This window comes from Neophocaena asiaeorientalis, unplaced genomic scaffold, assembly GCF_003031525.2.
Source record: "Neophocaena asiaeorientalis asiaeorientalis breed wild unplaced genomic scaffold, Neophocaena_asiaeorientalis_V1.1 scaffold430, whole genome shotgun sequence".
NCBI lineage: Eukaryota > Metazoa > Chordata > Mammalia > Artiodactyla > Phocoenidae > Neophocaena > Neophocaena asiaeorientalis.
In genome coordinates this window covers 1,038,347-1,060,780 of record NW_020173691.1, presented here as the reverse complement: position 1 = coordinate 1,060,780, position 22,434 = coordinate 1,038,347, and the positions used below count along the sequence as shown (strand labels likewise).

The following is a 22,434-nucleotide window of genomic DNA, read 5'->3' as shown; positions in this document are numbered from 1 at the left end:
GCTGTTTGTTTTGGGGGGTGGGTGTGGCCTGTCCTGTGCACCATGAATGTTTAGCAGCATCCCTAGTCTCTACCCACTAGATGCCAGTAGCATCCCTCTCCCCCGTTATGATAATCAAAATATCTCTAGACAATGCCAAGTGTTCCCTGGGCATGAAAAATCACCCTTAGTTAAGAACCACTCTTCTAGAAGACAAGTACATAGAAATATAAAACAGTAATACTAACAAAAACTACTACTACTGCCACTGCTACCATTTAAAAGGCACAAATTGCGTGCTAAGGGGTTTATGACATTATCTTATTTAATCTTCACAACCAAGAAACCAGCTTGTGTTGACTCTCTGAGGAAATACATTACAGATAAAGAGACTGGAGCTCAGAGACGTCAGGTAATGTGGCCAAGGTCACACAGCCGGCAGTGGCAGAGTTACCATTTAAAACCAGGCTTTTGTGACTCCAAACCCTGAGCTCATCACCACTTCCAGATCCTGGGACCACAGATCACGAGTGTCTCTGGAACAGTCTTGATTGTCCACAGTCCTTCTAGAGTGTGCTAGCACCATTAAAATAATATATCCAGATTTAGGTTTAAAGACATAAAGACTGTAGCTCTTCTCTGTAAGAAAATCAATCCAAAGTGTTATGGCAGAAGAGATTTTGCTCCAGGGGAAAGCCCTGGGTCTGGGTTCAGACCCTGTGGCCAATAATTGACTATATGGCCTTTATTTGGGGTGAATTATTTAGTCTCTGTTTATTCATCTACAAGATAAAAAGGGTGGGTTAAATGAGGTTTTCAACCCTGGCTGCACACTAAAATCATGGGGAACATACTAAAAGGAATGCCTAGGAGTCACCCGAAACCAATTAAAGCAGAATTTCTGGGGCCTGGGCAATAACATTTCTAAGCCCCCAGGTAACTCAGGGTGCGGCCAGAACTGAGACTCATGGGACTAAGCCCCTCAAGTTCTGTGTTTCTACCTTAGGACCCAACTCCCCTTAGACGGGAGGTCCTCTTTTCCCCCTTCCACGACACACAAAGCTGTTTCAGGGGTGCCTAGCTTCTCTGTCTCCTAAGACTGTCCCAAAAGCCTTGAACAATTTCCTGGGACCTCCTCAGTGTCTCAACTGCCCTCCAGTCCCTGAACTCAGCATTTCCAGCCTCTCGTCCTACCAACCCAAAGTCTGGAAATCCCACCCCACTGTTTATGGCAGGTGGTGGGTGGAAACTCCTTCTACAAAAGGCTGCAAAGAGCAGGGAACATGAAAGAAGACAGCTGACAGCTGCGTCCAAGAAAGACTATCCCCCGCCTGGCCTCACTGAGCGCTTGCCCGGCCTGACTTTAATAAGGTTAATTCTAATCCGTGGTCTTTGGGGAGGTGAGAGAATCTCCTCTTTCTGGACATGACTCACTGCCTCCTATATCAGCTCAAAGAAGAGTGATAACATCTCACTCAGCAGGTCCCCGAGAGGAGCTCTGGATGCAGAAATGGGGCTGCATCCCCTCTTTTGCCTCCTGCCACCTCCGTTTCCCACAGACGATAGGAGGGCTTCACTCAGTACTTCTAGGTACAAATGAGTAATAAAAGTAATTTACATCAGTACGCGCTCCCCAGACACCAGGCTCCGGATAGAGTATTCACACGCACTGCTTCATTTCCTCTTCCCAAGTACCCGCATGAGAAGGCATATTGTTATTAACATCATCATTATCCCCATTTTACAAATGAGGAAAGCGAGTTGTCTGCATTCACTCTTCCTGTTCCTCAGCCTTGGTCCCCATGATGCCACCAACTATCTGAACGATGGCGGTGTCCCACCGGCCCATGAGCTCTACAGGGACAGGGACCACATCCGGTTTGGTTCACCACTGACCCCCAGACTGGCAGGAAAAGAGCCAGAATTCAGGCTCAGGTAGGCTGGGCCCTGCGTGCCTGGACAGTCTGTAAAGAAGGCTGAGAAACCATTTCCTGGGAGCTGAGCCACCTGTCAGGAGTGTGGACCATGACGGACACGAAAGAGAGAATCGAAGGAGGATAAATGGCCGGTGGTGTCAAGTGCCGCCAAGACACCGAGGTTTTATCCATGACGAGGCCAGGGAGGGTCATTTCAGGGGAGCTCTGGGGTAGAAGGGAGCTGGAGAGTTGAATGAGTGGGAGGTGAGGAACGGAAAGAACTGTTACCAAGTCCAAGTTTGTACTGCTCTCCGCAAGACGGGCCAATAAATCAAGAGACAAATCGTTGGGGCAAGAAATAGGGACTTTATTTGGAAAGCCAGCAGACCAAGAAGATGGCGGACTAGTGTCCCAAAGAACCATCCTCCTCAAGTTGGAATTCAGGCTTCTTTTCTACTAAAAGAGGAGGGGGGAGAGTCCTGGTTGCAGCCAAACTCCAGAGGAGATGTGTTAATTGCTTCCTCCCTGCAGCCATTCACACATGGGCCTGGTCCTGTGAGCTAAACAAAGGTATTTTAGCTTAATGCTCATTACTTTGGAGGCAGGGTTCCCAGAGAGGGGCCATTATGTATAATTTAAGCTTTAGTGATTAACTTGTAACAGAATACAAAGTGTCTTCCTTATTATGGAACAAGTGAAGACAACTCCCTAGGGTGGAGGGAGAGTTTGTTTTGGTTTGTTTTGTCTTGTTTTATTATGCTTTTTGTGAGAGAGACTCCAGCATGCTAAAAGCTGATGGGAAGTGTCCAGTGGAGACTGAGAGGCTGAATGTTCGAGGACTAGAGGGCAGAGTGGGTATTGCAGGTCCCCGGCTGTCTCTGCCACAGCCAGAGGGAAGGCCAGAGGGCCGACCAGACCTCGCAGGTCCACGTGGTGGTGGTACCTGAAGGGGAAGTGAGTCTGGCCCTGGGCTGGCATCTTTACACCAGAATTTTGTTCTACCCTCACGACCACCCTGAGAAAGATGGACACTTTAGCCCCTCTGCACAAGTGAAAAAAACGGATCCTCAGAAGTTAGGTAACTTCGGTGCAGCCAGCAGAGGGCGGAGCTGGGCTGGGCACCAGGCCCCTCTGACAATGAAGACTGAGCTGGTCCATGGTGCAGCCTGGAGCCCTCTGCAGTCAGCAAAAGGTGACCAGGACCAGGTGTCACTAGATTCAAACTCAGTTACCAGACCCCACAGTCCCTGGTCTTCCCAGTGCCCTGCCCTCCCCCTGCACTTTGATCTGCAAGTGACCAACTTTCACCCTCCCGGGGTGAGCCAGTCTTTGTTGGCTCAGCAGCTCATGAACAGATGCCAGGACCAGCGGCACCAACCAAATGAGACCTTGTCTGAGCTAGTAAATTAGCTCAGCAGGTGGTGGGGCTAGGGGTGCATCTTCTCCAGCCTCTTAGGTCTTCACCCCTCCAGATTCCTCCCTCCCAGAACAACCTAAACACCAGCGACCCCGGTCCCACCACTAACTGGCCGTGCACCCTGACCCAATGACACCCCCGCGCGGCTGGTGCACACCTAGCTCCAGACTCAGAATTGAAGCGCGTGCATCGATCCCATCCAAAAGGCCAGCAATCTGATTAAAATCCTGTCTGAGAGAGGTCTATTTTGCATGAGATGGGACCAACATCCAGGAGATGAATTTTGTTACAATGATTTTAATAAGCGTGTGCATTCCATCGGGCATAGGGCAGGGAGGCATTCGCTCTTGAACTGCCCCCAGGAAGGTCAGACTCTGCCCACCCACGTGTGGGACGCATCTGGCCTGTTAAAATCAAACACAGGGCTTCCCTGGTGGCGCAGTGGTTGAGAATCCGCCTGCCGGTGCAGGGGACACAGGTTTGTGCCCCGGTCCGGGAGGATCCCACGTGCCGCGGAGCGGCTGGGCCCGTGAGCCGTGGCCGCTGAGCCTGCGCGTCCGGAGCCTGTGCTCCGCAACAGGAGAGGCCACAACAGTCAGAGGCCCGCGTACCGCAAAAAAATAAATAAATAAATAAAAATTCAAACACAGAGACCAGACTCACAAAGTCCCTGAGCAGACAAGACCAGTTTAGTTATACAAGCAAAGCTTAATTTAGCTTCTTTTGCAAAACAAGCAAAAGGTTAACTTGACCTAGATCACTTCTTCCTTATGCTGCTGAAAATCAGAAGCAAAACATAAACTGTTCCCCAAAACTGATACGAGGTAACCAAGAAACCAATTCTTTTTCATTTCAGAAAATTCTAATATTGTAAACAATTCTAATACTGTAACCAATCGCTGTGAAGAATCAACAGTCACGGACTCCACACTCTATAAGCTGCTCTATAGCAATATTCCTTGGAGCCTCATAACATGGTTCGGTTTCAGTGCTCCCCATTTGCAAACCATCTTTTCGGTGCGTGAACAACACACTTACTATTTACTGCTTCAGTGATTCATTGGTTTTACTTCTGTTTTTTTTTCTGAACTCTTGACAGCTGGAAGCGGTATGGGTCCGGGTTGTTGAGAAGAGCTGTGTGCCCTGAGTCATTCTAGAGGATGCTACAGCCCCTCCCACCAAGGGTCTGGGCAAATAGAGGAGAGGGTCATCTAGGACTCAGGGTCCCTGACCCCAGCATCCCAGATTCTGAGCCCCTGAGCCCCTCCTGTGTCCTGAGTTCCTATCAACCTGGGGGTGGGGGGGAGGTGCGGGTCAGAGTTCAGACACCTGGGCCAGGCAGCCAGCTTCACTGGACACCAAGAACATTGCAATGCACTCGGCTATTTATCCCTCCTCTCTAGCACTAAATGGAAACCTGGATGGCAGGGATTCCTATTCTGCTCATTTTGAATCTCCTGTAACTAGACAACCCTGTATGCTCTATGCTTCCTGAGACATGGGGCCACAGTCCCTAACTGCTGTCACTTCCACTTGTGAATCTGTGTTGGGTTTATAAAGCAATAGGGTCCTCGGCTTCCTGCCCCTCCCCTTCTTTAGTGTTGTTCCTCTCTCTCTCCAAGCCCAGACTCTGGGGTTCTCCCAGCTAAGGGGTCCTATTCCCACCCCACACCCCTAGATCACTTGTGGGTGGGTGTACAGAGGGACCAGATCCCAGGGAGGACCCTCCAATTTCCTCCCTCTCTTCACATCCTGGCCCTCGGGTCCCCACTGAAGAGCCTACCTTTCATCTTGGACGTCAGCCCCTTCCCCTCCCGGGGCCAAACTTCCTCATCTTCAAAATGAAGCGCAGGCTACATAAACTTGAAAGTCCCCCCTGACCCTTACACCTCACATCCTCACCTGATTTTGGATGGGATAGAATAAGGCCTGCTCCCAGGACAGCGGATGCAGGAACAGTGATGCCAAGGACAGTGCAGCAGAGCCGCTGCCCCAGGTGGGTGGAGAGCTGACCTCCGTCCTACTTCCCCACCTCCCGGATGCAGGTGACTCAGCCCTGCACAGCTGGAGAGAAAGGAGAGCTTGTGGGTGACGGCAAGCAAAGCAAACTGCCATGCAGACTGCTGTCTTACAGAAAAAAAAAAAAACAAACACAGCATAGTTGAGGGACTTCTGTTTCCATGTCCTCCTCTCCCTTCACCCAAATTGGACCTTGGAGGCCTTCCCTGCTCCCAGTGCCTCAAGCCGGAATCTCCCCCTGAGATGTTCTGCTCTGGGTCAACCACAGACTAGGGGGAGATGTTCAGCCTATGAAGAACAACGCCTATCATGTTTGTATCTGGCACTTCACAATCTCTGACCACTGTCAAGTTCACAACTGTGTTGAATCCCCCAAAGTGCTCTGAGATAGAGCCAGAATGATGGCCTCCATTTTACAGGTGGTGAAAGGGCTTGAGCTAGGGCTCGATGGAGGGGGTCAAGAGAAGGAGGAAGGGATATAAAATTAAATATAAAACCCTCCCAGACATGGTCCTCTAATGCCGTGTTACTTATGAGCAAATTACAGTCTTTATAGGATGCCCACCCTACTGATCTTTCATCCTGTCCTTCATCCTACAGTTCAGAAGTTTGAGTTGAGAGGAGAGGGTCCATTTTTCCATCACATCCCACCCGCGGCTGCCTGCAGATCCTCTTCACCAGGGCTGTGGGGAAGGCTGATGCAGGTGAAAATCGCTAGTGAAGCTCCCACTGGCCAGAAGCAGCATGGGATCAAGAGAATGGAGGGATGCCTTGCTGCTGCCTTGATTCAATGCCTGATCTACTTGTTACAGGTTAACTTGTGTCCCCTCAAAATTCTCATGTGGCAGTCTTAACCCCCAGTACCTCACAATGTGGCCTGTTTGGAGACAGAGTCTTTACAGAGGTAATCAAGTTAAAGTGAGATCACTAGGGTGGATCCTAATCCAACATAACTGGTGTCCTTATAAAAAGGGAAATTTGAACACAGAAATGGACGCATATAGAGGAAAGAGACACTGGGAGAGGACAGCCATCTACAAGCCAAGGAGAGAGGCCTGGGTGGGATCCTTCCTCAAAACCCTCGGAAGGAAACAACCCTGCCAACACCTTGAATTTGGACTTGTGGCCTCCAGAACTGTAAGACAATGCGTTTCTATTGTTTAAGCCCCACCGTGTTTGGTATTTTGCCAGGGCTAGAAACAAATGCACTCCTCAAAATCACCTCAGATGGAAAATAAGCCAGTTCTTGGTGCTTTTGGCAAGATGACGTGAGACATTAAAATCAGGCTAAGATGTTACAAGCAGAAGAAGCCACGTAAAATGAGAAATGGAGGGGTTTCCTAGGCTTGCTTGAGAGGGAGGAGAAGTTTGTATGCAAACAATGAAACTACCCGAGGAGTTTGCCCTTTATCCTTAGAACAATGAGAAGCCCCTGGAGGCTCCTGGAGCAGAGGGAGGAGGAAAGCCTCGCAATAGGCCAATCAATCTCAGAGCAAAGGGCGGGGAAACAGGACAATAAGAAAATCCGATAGGCCGAGGAAACTAAAGGGTGTTAAAATTTCCAACTTGTATGGAGAGGCTGTGGAAGTGGAAGTAAAGGAAAATGATGACACGACACCTCCCAAAACGTCTCCCTGATTTCTCCTGGCTCACAAAATGAACATCATCGTAGATGTCATTCATTCAGCATTTATTGAGCACCTACTGTATGCTAGACACTATTCTAGATGCTGGGAATACAGCGGGGAATAAAACAAAAACCCTTGGCCTCAAAGAAGGAACATCCTAACCTGGAGAGAATAATAGACATAATATTAAGCGCAGGGCTTCCCTGGTGGCGCAGTGGTTGAGAGTCCACCTTCCGATGCAGGGGACAAGGGTTCGTGCCCCGGTCCGGGAGGATCCCACGTGCCGCGGAGCAGCTGGGCCCGTGGGCCATGGCCGCTGAGCCTGCGCGTCCGGAGCCTGTGCTCCGCAACGGGAGAGGCCACAACAGTGAGAGGCCCGCGTACCGCAAATAATAATAATAATAATAAGCACATTATCTAGAAGGAAAGAAAGCTAAGTAGCATGGGGCAAAAGGGCAGGGTAAGGAGAACAGTGCAGCTTTAAAGGGGCAGGGGGTGGGTGTCTTGTTGAGAAACGGAATGTGAGCAGACACCTGAAGAAGGTGAGGGAGAGAAGCCTGCAGACCACTGCGAGCGGGTGACCACCATCCTCCTTCGCGCGGTGACGGGTCATGCTGCGGGCATAATTTCATCCCCTCAGTAAAGAGTTAATTAAGCAAAAGGAAATAAGGCATCGTTTCATGATCCCAATCATTAAAAAAAGAGCAGGGACAGAGCTTTACTTATTCACTCTAATGTCTAATAGTATGTAATTAATAAATGTGTTGAATCAATTAATTCATCGATAATCAATAACTTATTTAATTTATAAGAACCAAAGACACCCCCCACAACTTCCTTATAAGTGCAAAACTTGATACAATTTGTCATATAAACACTAGATTGGAGAATTTTTTAAGACGTAAAGGTACCACTCATAACGTCGTCGGAACATTATTTCATTTTTGCATTTTCCCTTCCAGCACTTATCTGTATGCATAACTTATCGTAGGTATGATTTAGTATTTTGTAATCATAAAATTTTGAGACTGGGCTTTTTTCTACTTATTATGTTGTCTTTATAATTGTCACTGATAGAGGATGCACAGGGTCAGTTTCAGACTGCCAGAAAGCAATGCTGCTTCCAATGTCCCTGAACTAGAGAAGTGCAGATAGAAGGCAGGCTCCATAGCTCAGTGGTTAGAGCACTGGTCTTGTAAACCAGGGGTCGCGAGTTCGATCCTCGCTGGGGCCTCGTGTTCATTCGTGCTATTTTTTAAAAATCGTCCTGTGTAAACACCCACCAAAATGCAAAGTGATTTCTGAAAACGTTACTTCTGGCAGGATTAAAAGTTACTCCTGAAATGCAAATCATGAGCATCCTTACTGTGCTTTAGAAGTGACCCGGAAGAGAAAATCCTGGAATGCAACAAAGAGCAGGAAAAAGAAAAGAAAAGCGGTCCTCTGCGACCTAGCGCTACCCGGACCTGCGGCCCAAGAACCGGCAAAAAGGAGGCGCGAGGCTCCACCGGCTAGTTTTCAACGCCCTGCAGACCCCCAGCACTGAGTTACAAAAGGAAAAGGGGCGACCGGCGCTGGGAACTCGACCTCCGGCGGGGCGCGCGGGGCGCGCGGAGGCGGTGCTGCGCTTGCAGTTACGCCACGAGGCCGGCGGGCGGCGCTGTGGCCAGGCTCCCACTCTCCTGTTCCCGGCCGGCGAGTGCACCTTCCGACACTATTCCCGGGGCTCAGAGAATGGCCAGCGTGGCCTGGACTGAGGCCCGCGCTGTGATGACACGTGGCAGCCCTGGCTTCGGAGCCCAGCCTGGCTCCAAGGTCCTGCCCCCTTCGAGAGGAAGGGGGAGCGATTCATAAAAATAGTCTCGGGCGGTTTGGGAAGCCAAGTTTTGCAACCGGTTTCATTTCTCCGTTTTTTCCCTGAATTCCAGAATGTCGCGTGACAGTAGGGTCACGAGAGCCTTTTCTGAATAAATGAATTCTCTCCACCCAGGATTTCTTGATAAAGGATTGTCTGTAAAGTAGCCACTAGCCACATGTGGCCACTGAGTGCCTGAAACGTGGATATTCCGGATTGAGATGTGCTGAAAGAATAAAATACACACACATTGGATTTAGAAAATTTAGTACCAAAAAAAAAAGTGAACTGTCCCATTAGTAATTTTTAATTGATTACATATTGAAACGATTATACTGTAATATATTGGATTAATTAAAATAAATACATTAAATTTACCTATTTTTTTAATGTGGCTACTAGAAAAATTTTAATTACATGTGTGGCTCCCATTTGCAGCTCTCATATTTCTGTTGGATGATGTGGGTTCAAGGAGCCAGGGTCCTGTGACCTTGAGTTCAAGGTTAATTCTTAACCCGTGCTCACACCAGGTAAACCTTTCATCTCTGGGTCTCCCAGAGCCAGTACTGTGCCTGGCAAGCAGTAAGCATGGCATTGGTTGAAATGAAATCACATATCTCCCCAACGTAATCTAAAACTCCACAAAGAACAAGAGAATGTTTTTGTTTTTGTTTTCTAACACCTTTATTGGAGTATAATTGCTTTACAATGGTGTGTTAGTTTCTGCTTTATAACAAAGTGAATCAGCTATACATATACATATATCCCCATATCTCTTCCCTCTTGCGTCTCCCTCCCACCCTCCCTATCCCACCCCTCTAGATGGTCACAAAGCACCAGCTGATCTCCCTGTGCTATGTGGCTGCTTCCCACTAGCTGTCTATTTTACATTTGGTAGTGTATATATGTCCATGCCACTCTCTCATTTCGTCCTGGCTTACCCTCCCCCTACCCCATGGTGTCCTGAAGTCCATTAAGAGAATGTATTTCTTAAAGTGCGTTAGTTTTGAGAATGATGTAACTGTAAGAATTTCTACCTTGGCTTGCAAGATTTTAGCTCTGGAAAAACACACATGCTTTTGTTGGTTATTTTGCCCTTCTATGGTCTGGATATCTGCTGCTAGGAGTGCTGGGAGACAAGTGGTCAGAGTGCCTTCAGGAAATAGGCCCCATTTATGCAGGAAAAATATACATAATTATCACATAAGGGGCATCATTTCACTGGCGCTGAATGCCTTTTTGCAAAGCCATTTCAGATCCTCAAATACCTTAATACCAAGACTCCTTACCCTGGCTTTACGTGGTCATCAAGTAACAGAGTTAGTAAGAAAAAGATGCAATCCAGTCCCGTCTCCCTCCAGCCATTCCCAGCCCTCATGTTTCATCCCCTTCACCCCCTCCTGCCGGTTTCTATAAAGAACAAGCACATGCATGCGTGCATTTTTCTGAACCTTTCAACTCCTCAGGCTCTAAGGAAGTTGAATACATGTTGGCTGTGACCTAGTGGTTGTTTTCTCACAGTCCTACCCCTTCATGAAAGTTCACGGGCATTGCCAGCCACCTTCCAAAAAATAAAGCCACTTTGCCGGAGAGGAATACCCTGCCTCTCCCCCAGGTTCCCAGCATTTCAGGGTACCTGTTCAGTGCCCTTCTCTAGACCCGCTATCCTCCTGTTGAAAAGCTGTGTTCAGAAAGCCTTGAATTTGATGGATGTGGTCCTCTACTTTAACAGATGAATTCTGAGCACCTTTCTCTCAGGGCTCAAAACACTTTCCAATGTTTAGGACTCTGCTCTTTCACTGCTGAGGGTGCAGGTTCAATCCCTTGTTGGGGAACTAAGATCCCACAAGCTGCCCAGCATGGCCAAATAAATAAATTCATTAAATTAAATAAAAGCATGACCAAAAAAACCCACTTCCAGGCCAGAGCCTTTTTTTTTTTAATTGAAGTATAGTTGACTTACAATACTGTGTTAGTTTCAGGTGTACAGCAAAGTGATTCAGTTATATATATACATTTTTTTCAGATTGTTTTCCATTATAGGTTATTACAAGATATGGAATATAGTCGTCTGTGTTATACGTAAATCCTTGTTGCTTATCTATTTTATGTATAGCAATTTGTATCTGTTAATCCCATACTCTAATTTATCCCTCCCCACCTTCTTTTCCCTTTGGTGACCATAAGTTTGTTTTCTGTGTCTGCAATCTGTTTCTGTTTTATATATAGATTCACTTGTATTATTTTTTTAGATTCCATGTATAAGTGATATCATATAATATTTGTCTTTCTCTGCCTAACTTCACTTAGTATAATATTCTCAAGGTCCATTCACATTGCTGCAAATGGCAATATTTCATTCTTTTTTATGACTAATAGTCCATTGTGTGTATGTGTGTGTATACATACACACACACACACACACACACTCATATATATATATGTTGCTGTAAATGGCAATATTTCATTTTTTATGGCTGAGTAATATTCCATTATTCCAATAATATTCCAATATGTGTGTCTGTATACATATATATGTATATATATATATATATATATATATCACATCTCCTTAAACCAATTGTCTGTTGATGGGCACTTGGGTTGTTTCCATGTCTTGGTTATTGTAAATAGTGATGCTATGAATATTGGGGTGCATGTGTCTTTCCAATTAGAGTTTTCATCTTTTCTGGGTATATGCTCAGGAATGGGATTGCTGGATCATATCGTAACTTTGTTTTTAGTTTTCTAAGAAACCTCCACACTGTTATCCATAGCGGTTGCACCAATTTACATTCCTACCAACAGTGTAAGAAGGTTCCCTTTTCTCCACATCCTCTCCAGCATTTATTATTGTAGACTTTTTAATAACCAGTGTGAGGTGATACCTCATTGTAGTTTTGATTTGCAGTTCTCTAATAATAAGCGATGTTGAGCATCTTTTCATATGCCTGTTGGCCATCTGTATGTCTTCTTTGGAGAAATGTCTGTTTAGGTCTTCTTCCCATTTTTTGATTGGATTGTTTGTTTTTTTGATATTGAGTTGTGTGAACTGTTTGTATATTCTGGATATTAACCCCTTGTCAATCACATAATTTGCAAATATTTTCTCCCATTTCATAGGTTGTCTTTTAGTTTTGTTGATGGTTTCCTTTGCTGTGCAAAAGCTTTTAAGTTAGATTAGGCCCCATTTTTTAATTTTTGCTTTTAATGCTTTTGCCTAGGGAAACTGAGCTAAGAAAATATTGCCATGACTTATGTCAGAGAATGTTTCGCCTATGTTCTCTTCTTGCAGTTTTATGATGTCATGTCTTATATTTAGGTCTTTGAACTATTTCAAGTTTATTTTTGTGTATGATGTGAGGGTGTGTTCTAATTTCATTGAGTTACATAGAGCTGTCCAGTTTTCCCAACACTTGCTGAAGAGACTGTCTTTTCTCCATTGTGTATTCTTGCCTCCTTTGTCATAGCTTAATTGACCATAGGTAAGTAAATTTATTTCTGGGCTTTCTATTCCATTCCATCAATCTATATGTCTGATTTGTGCTAATACCACACTGTTTTGATTACTGCAGCTTTGTAGTATTGTCTGATGTTTAGGAGGGTTATACCTCCAGCTTTGTTCTTTTTCCTCAGGATTGGTTTGGTAATTCTGGGCCTTTTGTGGTTCCATATAAATTTTAGGATTATTTATTCTAGTTCTGAGAAAAGCATCATGGTTATTTCGATAGCGATCACATTAAATCTGTAAATTGCTTTGGGTAGTATGGCCATTTTAACAATATTAATTCTTCCAATTCAAGAGCATGGGATATCTTTCCATTTCTTGAATCATCTTCAATTTTCTTTATCAATGTTTTAAAGTTTTCAACATATAGGTCTTTCACCTCCTTGGTTGAGTTTATTCCTAGGTTTGTTTGTTTGTTTTTAACACAATTTTAAACAGTTTGGTTTTTTTTTACTTTCTCTTTCTGATATTTCATTGCTAGTGTTAAATACAACAGATTTCTGTGAATTAATCTTGTATCCTGCTACCTTGCTGAATTCATTTATTAGTTCTAATAGTTTTTGCGTGGAGTCTTTAGGGTTCTCTATATAGAGGACCATGTCATCTGCAAATAATGACAATTTTACCTCTTCCCTTCCAATTTGGATACATTTTATTTGTTTCTCTTGTCTGATTGCTGTGGCTAGAACTTCCAATACTATGTTAAATAGAAGTGGTGAGAGTGGGCATCCTTGTCATGTTCCTGAATTTAGCAGGAAGGCTTTCAGCTTTTCGCCATTGAGTATCATGTTGGCTGTGGGTTTGTCATACATGGCTTTTGTTGAGATATGTTCCCTCTACCCACTTTGGTGAGAGTTGTTATCATGAATGGATGCTGAATTTTATCAAATGCTTTTTCTGTACCTATTGAGAAAATCATATGGTTTTGTCTTTTCTTTTGTTAGATCACATTGATTGATTTCCATATGTTGAACCATCCTTACAACTCTGGAATGAATCCAACTTGATCATGTTGTACGATCCTTCTTATGTATTGCTGGATTCAGTTTGCTAATATTTTGTTGAGGATTTTTGCATTTATATTCATGAAATAGGGCCAGACCCTACTTTTGCCACACATCTTTGAAGAAAGATTGTACAGGAAAAAAATGAGACAGAGTGAGCTCATATATTCTTTCCAGAGGTTAGATCCAGTCTCCCTGAACTGCACCAGGATTTTCAGCCATCTTTCAACAAAATGATGCAGGGTGTAAGCCCTCCCATCTTTATGTTGATATCTTCATCTGAGAAGCTAAAACTGTAAAATATCAGGGTAGGTCAGACCCTGAAGTTCATTTCTATCCTGGAGAGTGTGTACAGAGAATGTCGCCTGCCATTTCAGTAAACAAAGGGTGTTGTGGCTATAAGCCATCAGCCACTGCAGCCTCCCCTGACAGTGCACCCTGAGGAGAATTCAGGATGGAGAAAAACAGGAGACTGGCTCTAGAGAGTTCAGATGCATACCTAAGGAATAATTTCAGTGAGCCCAGACTCTTGCATCTTCCCATACATAGAAGAGCACTAAGATCTTTAACTTGAAATGTCTCTTTGTTGTGATTAGCATTAATCTTTTGATGTTCAACCACATGTTGTTTGTTTGTTTGTTTGTCTGTTTGTTTTCAGCAAAAACTCCCATATATCCTGGCTCCTCCCTTACCTCTTTGGAACAGCCCCTGGGAGCTAACTGAGAGGCTGCTATCCTGTGCTATAGTCCTCAGTAAGTCTGCCAAATAAAGTATAATTCTCAACTTTTAGATTGTGCGATTTTTTTCAGTCAACTAGAGTGTTCATAAGAGCTACAAAGGTAGGCAAAAGTAAAGAAAAGCAAAACCATGAGACAGGGCAAAGGAAGGTAGATAAGAGATGATCTAAAAATGATCTTCAGAAAGTGATGACCAGTGTTTTGCATCGTTAATAAAGAGAAAGCAAGAGGAAGAGAATCAGAGAAGCTTGGTGTATTTAGATTAGGTTAGGTTACCCTACAAATGGAGTTTGCTAAAGAAACAAAATGGAATCTACTTCTTTGGAAGTCTAAAATAACCTGTCCAGGATATGTCCAATCTCATCTAAAGCAAGGATCACGTGACCTCTAAAAGTCCTTAACAACCCGGGCATTTTTGTTTTCGTTCTGCTTAAGTCAAATTGCCTATACCGTTCTGGATGCTTTGCACAATTTGGAGAACTTCTTGAAGACAGGGGTCATTTCCTCTCTTAGCCCTCTCATTCCTCAAATACCTGGTTAAAAGCTACCAACCCTCATTGAGGCCCCTCCAGGGAGGCAAGTTCACCGGAGGTTGACAGGGGCATTGGCTCAAGTCCAGCTGAACAATTCCTTGCTCCCTGGCTGCTGTGGTCTAGGGCACATGGCTTAACCTCACCAAGCCTCACTTCCCTCACCTTCAACATAAATTATATGGCAACACATAAGAAGCAAGGTTTTGAGGTTTCAGATAATATAACATATGAACTTAGCACACAGTAGGTATGCAAAAAGTAGTCACGTTTATTATGCTATTTGCCAGGGCAAAATAGTAGGCACTGGAGGTACAGAACAGGACCTAACCTTATTCAGACCCTGATCTTTAAAGGGGGCAAAGAAGATGACCATTTTAGAGGGGCTCTCCAAGCTCAAAGAAGCTTGTCTATTGGAGCAAGTGTTGATTTACTACCTTAGGTCAAAGGCATTTACAAAGCAAAACATAAACACACAGTGGAATTCCAAGCAGGTTTACAGACTAGTGCACATGAGTAGCCAGGTGCCCTGGCAACATGGGGTTTGGTCTCCCCGCAGAAGCAGACAAGGAGCATCCGTTTAGATGGAAAAATTCCCGTGGACAGGACAACCATGCCGCCTAAATCAAGCTCTCTCCGCCGGTTCCCACCTCCACCCCTGGCTTCCCATGCGTCTAAGGTCACCTTCAGCAGTAGCAGCTTCCGCGTGGCAAGGTGGTTCTCTGGGCACTCGTCCCCTGACCTGCCACCGTGACCGAAGAGGCAGAGGGACACTTCTGCCAGCTCGCCTCCACTGTGCCGACTGGCTGCCTCTGCCTCGGGGGCATCTCGGGCTCTTCTTTCTCTTCCCCTGGGGGCCTGGGGACCACGCTCTAGCTCTCTGCTTTGCACCAGACCTTGGAAACGTCTTCCCGCTGCTTGTGGGAGAAGCCGGCTTCTTGGAGGAGCCTTTCTGAGATGAGGCCCGGTCTGGACTGGAAGCTAAAGTTGCATTGGACAGTTTCCTAGCAGCTTCCTCGGACTTCTTCTTTAGCAAGTCCAAGACCATTTCTGGGAAACAAGCGTTTATTTAGGAGAAATATTAGTTCTGGAAAGTAGTTCGAAGGGAAGTGCCGCCCAGGAAGCCTATGCCCACTTGAGGGTTCTTGAATATAAATTCTTTCGAAGTTAATATGTTTAATTCCCTGGCCTTGATCTAAATAGATTACTTTTGTAATGGGATCACTCCAGAGATGCATGGCTCTAGAATAGTTCCCTGAAGATACTGTCCCTCCCCTGTAAGTCTTCCCTGACTACCCTCTCGGGAGGAAGAGGTTCTCACTCTGAGGGCCTTCTCAGTCCCCTGGGCATGCTTCTAGCCAGAACCTCAATGCTATATTTATTTCTTCATTTGCCTGCACTACATGCCCTCCTCTCCTTTGATTCTAGACTCCTACAGGTCAGGTTCACTGCTGTATCCTCAGGGATTGGCACAGGGACTGCCACAAAGTAAGTACTAAATGAATGAACGAACAAATGAATGAAAGAATGAATGACAGCAGGTCACAGCAGAAGGAGGTGCTGCCACCTCTCACCCTGGTACACAGAGGAGACATACAGACCACAGGTAATAGTCCTCAGCCAGAGGATAAGCCTTAGGTGAGAAAATAAGACCTGCCACCCCGGGATTGCCGTTGTTTGCAGATGGCACTGTGCCGGCACTTGGATGCCAAGGCCTGAGCCTAAAGACAGAGAGGGACTCACTAGCAAGTGGCCTGAACTGGACCCGCTTACTCTTGGTTTACACCGGCACTGGCTTGTACTTGCGCTTGCCTGGATGTGCTTGCCTAAAAACAGAGAGAAAAAGTGAGGATACAAGACTCTGAAGATGGAACCATGAAATTCCGGTCACCAAAAGGCATACATGTGCAAGAACTGGGTTCAGCCCTCCCTTATCCATAGGGATGGGACAGATGTAACAGGAAATCTGCGATGAGCTCAGACAGAGAGGAGAAAGGACATGGACATCACAGGGACACTGTAGTGAGGCACTTCGGGGACAGTGTAGTGAAGGGGTTGGAGCATGGGCTTGGCAACAGAGAGAATAGGGTACAAATCCTGGGGACCATGGGCAAGTAAACCTTGCTAAGTTTCGATTTTCGCTTCTGTAAAATAGAAAAAGTAATATCACCCATCCTCACAGGGAGACAAGGAGGATTAAATAAGAACTGTGTGCTTGGCACACCATAAGTGATTGATATATAATTTTTTAAATTATTTTTTTGTTTGTTTTTGTTTTTGTTTTTTTGTGGTACGCTGGCCTCTCACCACTGTGGCCTCTCCCGTCGCGGAGCACAGGCTCCGGACGCGCAGGCTCAGCGGCCATGGCTCACAGGACCAGCCGCTCCACGGCATGTGGGATCTTCCAGGACCAGGGCACGAACCTGTGTCCCCTGCATCAGCAGGTGGACTCTCAACCACTGCGCCACCAGGGAAGCCCTAAATTATTTTTTAAATGAGATTTTAAAAAAACGATTAGAGCAGTGCTCAGCACATACAAAAGTGATTCCCTTTAAATAAAATCTCTTCAGATACTCATGGCACGGCCCCTTAAGTAATGGCAGCCTCTCTGCCTCCTAGTATTCTGATTCTCAAACTGTTGTCCCCTGGGTGCACCTTCTGAAACAAAAGGGACTTTGCAGACTAGGAACACTCCCGGCTAGTTGGTGGTAAAGCTGAGATTCAAACCCAGCATCCAGGGTCTATGATTCTAAGGGAAGGGCAGAAGGAAAAGGTGGAAGGGGAAAAGCATACGTAAATAAACCAACTGCTCCTTAGAATGCTGGAGGCGGGGGGTTGTGCATTTAGTGCAAAGACGGGCTAAAGAAGTAAGCAGAGCAGAATCTGGACCCACTGCTACAGAAGTTTGTACAATTCAAGTCGTCATTATAACTGAAGTGAATAGGTAGTGCTGAAATGATTGAGCCAGAAAGAGGAATGCGTTGCTATCCTCTGTCACCTCTTACTAGCTCTACCTCGGGCAAGTGATCAAAGGTAGCTAGGCTCAGTTACCTAATCTGTAGATTGAGGGTGTTACCCTGTCTCACTGGGATTCTGTCAGCATCAAATGTCAGCCTGCACACACAGCACCCAGCACAGTGCCTGCAACACAGAAATGACTCCATAAATGTCAACTGAGAGAAAGGTGCATGAGAAAGGGTGTCTTCAGCATGGAGCAGCCTTTACAGTCGCTTTATGATTGATCTCTCATGCCACTAGAGGTAAGCTAAATTATCCCCCAGCCAAATCAGGAAACTGTCAAAGGAAAGAAAAAGGGATTCACATAGGAAACCTGTTGATAGAAAGAGCAGAAAACTCCCCGCCCAGGCACCTTCAGCCTCTGGAAGCACTTTAAAGACCCTGGGTTTGCTTCATCCCTCAAGCACAGGAGATCTGCATGGAGTAGACCTAGCAGTGGGGACAGCCAGTCCCTAATTCACCCCTGACAACGCTGCACTCCACCAGGACAGCCCCTGGGCACAACCTCAGGGACTGAGTCTCTTCTGGGAACATCTGAGAACACCAAACCCAAGCCCGGTTGCCAAGGGGAGCTGTGCTGTGCTGGGCTTCTGAGCCCTCACCAGCAGCAAATGTACTCTGAACACCACCCCGGATATGGTAACAGACGCCTCACAGGGAAGTCTTCGTCTGCAGGTCTACCTTCAAGCTGATTCATGGGGAGACTTTCTGGCTTTGGGTAAGAATCCTGAGATAAATCCCGCACTCTGCCCAGAGCTCTGAGGACGGATACACTGGATCACTCTCCCAGGGACAGATACGGACACACCTTCAACAACCTCACAGATGGGAGGCTGTAGTAGGGCTTTTGCCTGATGAGTTGAAGGTTGGTTAGTCTCTGAGAAAGGTGGGCAGAGAAGCAGAGTTAAACATCATAGAGTCTACCAAGTGAATAAATACTCTCACTGAATTCCAGGAAGGATCAGGTGGAGACACTGAGAAACCTGACAGTTTTAGATGCAGCTCCCAGGGATTGGTCCCAGGACCTCACAGATACCAAAACCCACTGATGCTTAAGTCCCTTATGTAATATGGTATGGTGTTCAGCCTATAACCTACGCATTCTCCATATACTTTAAATCATCTCTAGATTACTTGTGATACCTAACACAATGTAAATGCTATGTAAATAATTGTAAATAAATATAACTGCTATGTAATTAGTTGTAAATATGACATAAATAGTTGCCAGGGCATGGCAAGTTCAAGTTTTGCTTTCTGTAATTTTCTGGAATTTTTAAAAATATTTTTGATCCACAGACGTGGAATCCATGGATACGGAGGGCCAACTGTATGTGCCAAAGACCAGCCCATGGGATAGGGCGGCAATATCTACTCAGGTGGGCAGGGGTGTACACCCACTGTCAGATGATCCCAGACAGAAGTTTCCAGAAGCATATTTAAAAAAAAAAAAAAAAAACAAGACAGGAGCCACAGGTCTGGACTAGTCATCCTAGAAAGGCTCAAGATCCTCATTTCCAACCACAAAGAGACCATTTCCCAAATATTCCATAATTCCTACAGATGCATTGTCCTACACATTTGTCTGCCCGATCTACTTTTTTTTTGTTTTAATGTATTTATTTGGTTACGCCGGGTCTTAGTTGTGGCACGTGGGCTCCTTAGTTGCAGCTCACTGGCTCCTTAGTTGCAGCATGCATGTGACATCTAGTTCCCTGACCAGGGATCGAACTCGGCCCCCCTGCATTGGGAGCTCAGAGTGTTAACCACTGTGCCACCAGGGAAGTCCCAGACCAATCTGCTTTGCATCTAAAAGAAAGATACCCTCCGTTGATCATATCTGGTAATTCTTGGGGAGTGAGGACTGTTTTTCTGACCTGCCATGGCGATAAAGATGAATTCCAATCACCTGAGAAGAAAAGGTAACCCAAGTCTCACCTCGATGGGTCAACAAATTTGTAAATGGATCCATGCGGTGTGTAGGCGCTCGGGTAAGAGGTGGCCAGGAAGTAGAGCTCCCCTGATAAAACAGGAACAGGCCATCAAGGACAGGACACAAGGCCGGGCCAAGACAGCTGAACACACAGAAAATCATCACCAGGGGTTGTGGCCCTGAAATGCGTGAGCCCCAGGAAGGGGTCCCTGAAATCCTGACTGACAGTGAGGCCTCAAGGTCTGTGAGCTCCCCAAGGAGAAAGTCCATCTCAGCCCCCCAGACCGGCTTGGGGTGTCCCCCAGCAGAGGCACGTTTCTGTTCATGTTCCCTGAGCCAAAGGGCTTCTCATTTATCACCTCTTTGCTTTCAGAAACTTCACCTCAGTGAGCCTCCATCTCTCTCCCCAGTTCTCCACTACTGATAAGGAAGTCTCCGTAAAGCCCAGAGACAGGCAAGCCACAGGCTGAGGACCACTTATTAGATACTTTACATTCTATTACCCCTTCCTTACTGTGTTAGTCCCCTTCCCCCATCTCACCGTGTCCTCCAGCTCCACCTTCTTCAGTCTTGGGTTCCTTATTTCCTGTGACACCCTCCACTCCTCGGCACCCCCTTGGTCTTCTCCACACCCCACAGAAATCACCTCCACCCACTGTCTTCCTCACCTCTTTTACCAGGGACCCCTTTTTCCTCCCATTTCCTCATGTTTGAACTCCAGAAAACACTGCTCCCTTCTCATGGTAAGTACCTCATTCCACCTCGTTTCACGGTTCCCTGTGAGGGACAGTGCAGGGTTTATGAGCCCAACTTTGGGTAGATAAAACTGCGTTTGAAATCTGATAGCACCCATTACCATCTGTGTTGTCTTGGGCAGCCTCTCCACCTGGGTAACGCTCGTGTTATTTATTCACTTGTAAAAGGGAGATAAGAATACCCTCCCTGATTATTAGGTATTAAATGAGAAAGTGTTCAGTCATCCGCAGTTCCTCTTACTTCCTTATGTCTCTGTTCCCTAAAGCCTGGCACCGTGACAGTTTTGTGAGCCTGACACAACTTTTATGCTATCGCACTAGGTTTAATGCACTTGCTGTTGTGTGCTTTACACAAGCTCTCTCTCAAGCTTATGGAAGGAAACGTCTTAATAAGGTAAAAATTGGAAAAGCCTAGAGCTTTAGACATCTCTGAGCTAGTTAAACAATCTTCTTCCTTGAATTCGTGGAGAGCAGTGACTAATGTTTGCCTCCGGCCGAGTGTGAGACTGATGTTCTTTGCAGAGGTAACAAGGTAACACACAACAAGGTAACACACAAGGTAACAACCGAATAATAGACTTTGGTTTTGTGTATTGACAAACTGTATGTATAACCTTCCCCTTGTAAGGGGGTCTGAGGACTTAGGACAAACCCTTCCCTAGAGCCAGTTTGCCCCTCTGATTAGAAACCCCAGGTACCATCCAAGATGATGCTGACATTAGATAAGTGAGGTGCCTACCAACTGTCTGCATGTGCACAGGTCACCCTCGGGCAAAGGTCCCTCCAAACCACGCAAACAATTTCTGGTCTAAAAGGAGAATTGGAAACCCTGCATTGCTGCATATTCCCTACACATGACTACAGTTGGTGTAAATTCTGGGTTCCAAACATGCCATAGATTTAGACATGCATGTATTTTCAGGGGAAGACAATGCTAGAAGTGAATGTCATCTGTAGGGTCTGACATTTTTTAAAAATGTATTTTAGGGCAAAAAACTATAACAGGCCATGTAAAGCAAAATGCATGCAATGTGAATTTACTGCAAGCTTTGTGACCTCAGCCAGTCCTCCCGAGGCTGTGCTTCAGTGACTGACATTCAGAAATCCAACCCATCAGGACTCAGCCATGGGTAGCCCCATACCCGCCACTCACTCATTTATTTATTCACTCGTTTATTTGTGCCAGCTGTTGGTTAGAAGGACTCGGGAAATAAACCGTAGCAACAGTGAAGGCAGAGCTCTGGTGTAACTAAAATGTGGCTTATCTCAAGCGGGTGACTAATAGTAAAATAATGAAATAATACTGAGTTCTAAACAGGTCAATAATGGGAAAGACTATAACACATGCAGAAAACCTGAATCGCTCTTTGCAAAAACACAAAAGCAAGCAACTCTGGAAGAAAATAACTTGCCTCGGAGACAGCCTCCCTGGCTTTAGGGCTGCCCTTGGGCAAAGTCTGGCTTGGGAACACTTTGGCAAGTCCACTCCATCCAATTCAGCCAAGGACACTTAGTTTTGTCTGCCAGATGTACTTGAGTGGTATTCAAAAACTGCCTTGTTTTCTCCTGCGAGAAGTTTACCAGCTCAACAAACCAAACCTTCAAAACCTGGGTATTCTGTGGCATCCTGAAAAGGAGCAAGCCACAGAATGTGGCAGCCCAGGGGCCCCAGGCAGGTGGCCTCCAAGGGTCTCCAGCCTCGGGGGCTCCAGCTTCCTTTGGGCACCAGCAGGAGACAGGGCCCCACCATGGCCTGTGGCTTTCACATCATCTACTTTCCACTGAGCATCACAGGCCAGCCTGTGGTTTCTCTACTTTTTAGTATGTTTGGACTTCCAATTTGGAACTCACAAAGACTTTTCTCTATTAAGAACGCTTAAATTTTCCAAAATATCCTCTCCTACAAAATATTCATCCTGGGCTTCCCTGGTGGCGCAGTGTTGAGAGTCCGCCTGCAGATGCAGGGGACACGGGTTTGAGCCCCGGTCTGTAAGGATCCCACATGCCGTGGAGCGGCTGGGCCTGTGAGCCATGGCCACTGGGCCTGCGCGTCCGGAGCCTGTGCTCCGCGACGGAAGAGGCCACAAAGGTGAGAGGCCCGCGTACCGCAAAAAAAAAAAAAAAAAAAGAGAACA

The 22,434-nt window shown here is 46.0% G+C and overlaps 1 protein-coding gene and 1 non-coding gene across 2 annotated transcripts in view; one reads left to right on the top strand and one right to left on the bottom strand.

Annotated features, from left to right (window-relative positions):
- The first annotated feature begins 8,120 nt into the window (after positions 1-8,120).
- TRNAT-UGU (transfer RNA threonine (anticodon UGU)) lies at positions 8,121-8,193 on the top strand. Its single transcript has one exon. It is a non-coding gene; the product is annotated as a tRNA-Thr (tRNA).
- A 7,025-nt stretch (positions 8,194-15,218) lies between these two features.
- HHIPL2 (HHIP like 2) overlaps positions 15,219-22,434 on the bottom strand; it is a 10,289-nt gene continuing 3,073 nt past the window's right edge. The window contains 3 exon segments of the mRNA XM_024750496.1: positions 15,219-15,643; positions 16,337-16,419; positions 19,550-19,631. Coding sequence (XP_024606264.1) covers positions 15,219-15,643; positions 16,337-16,419; positions 19,550-19,631 — 590 coding nt within the window.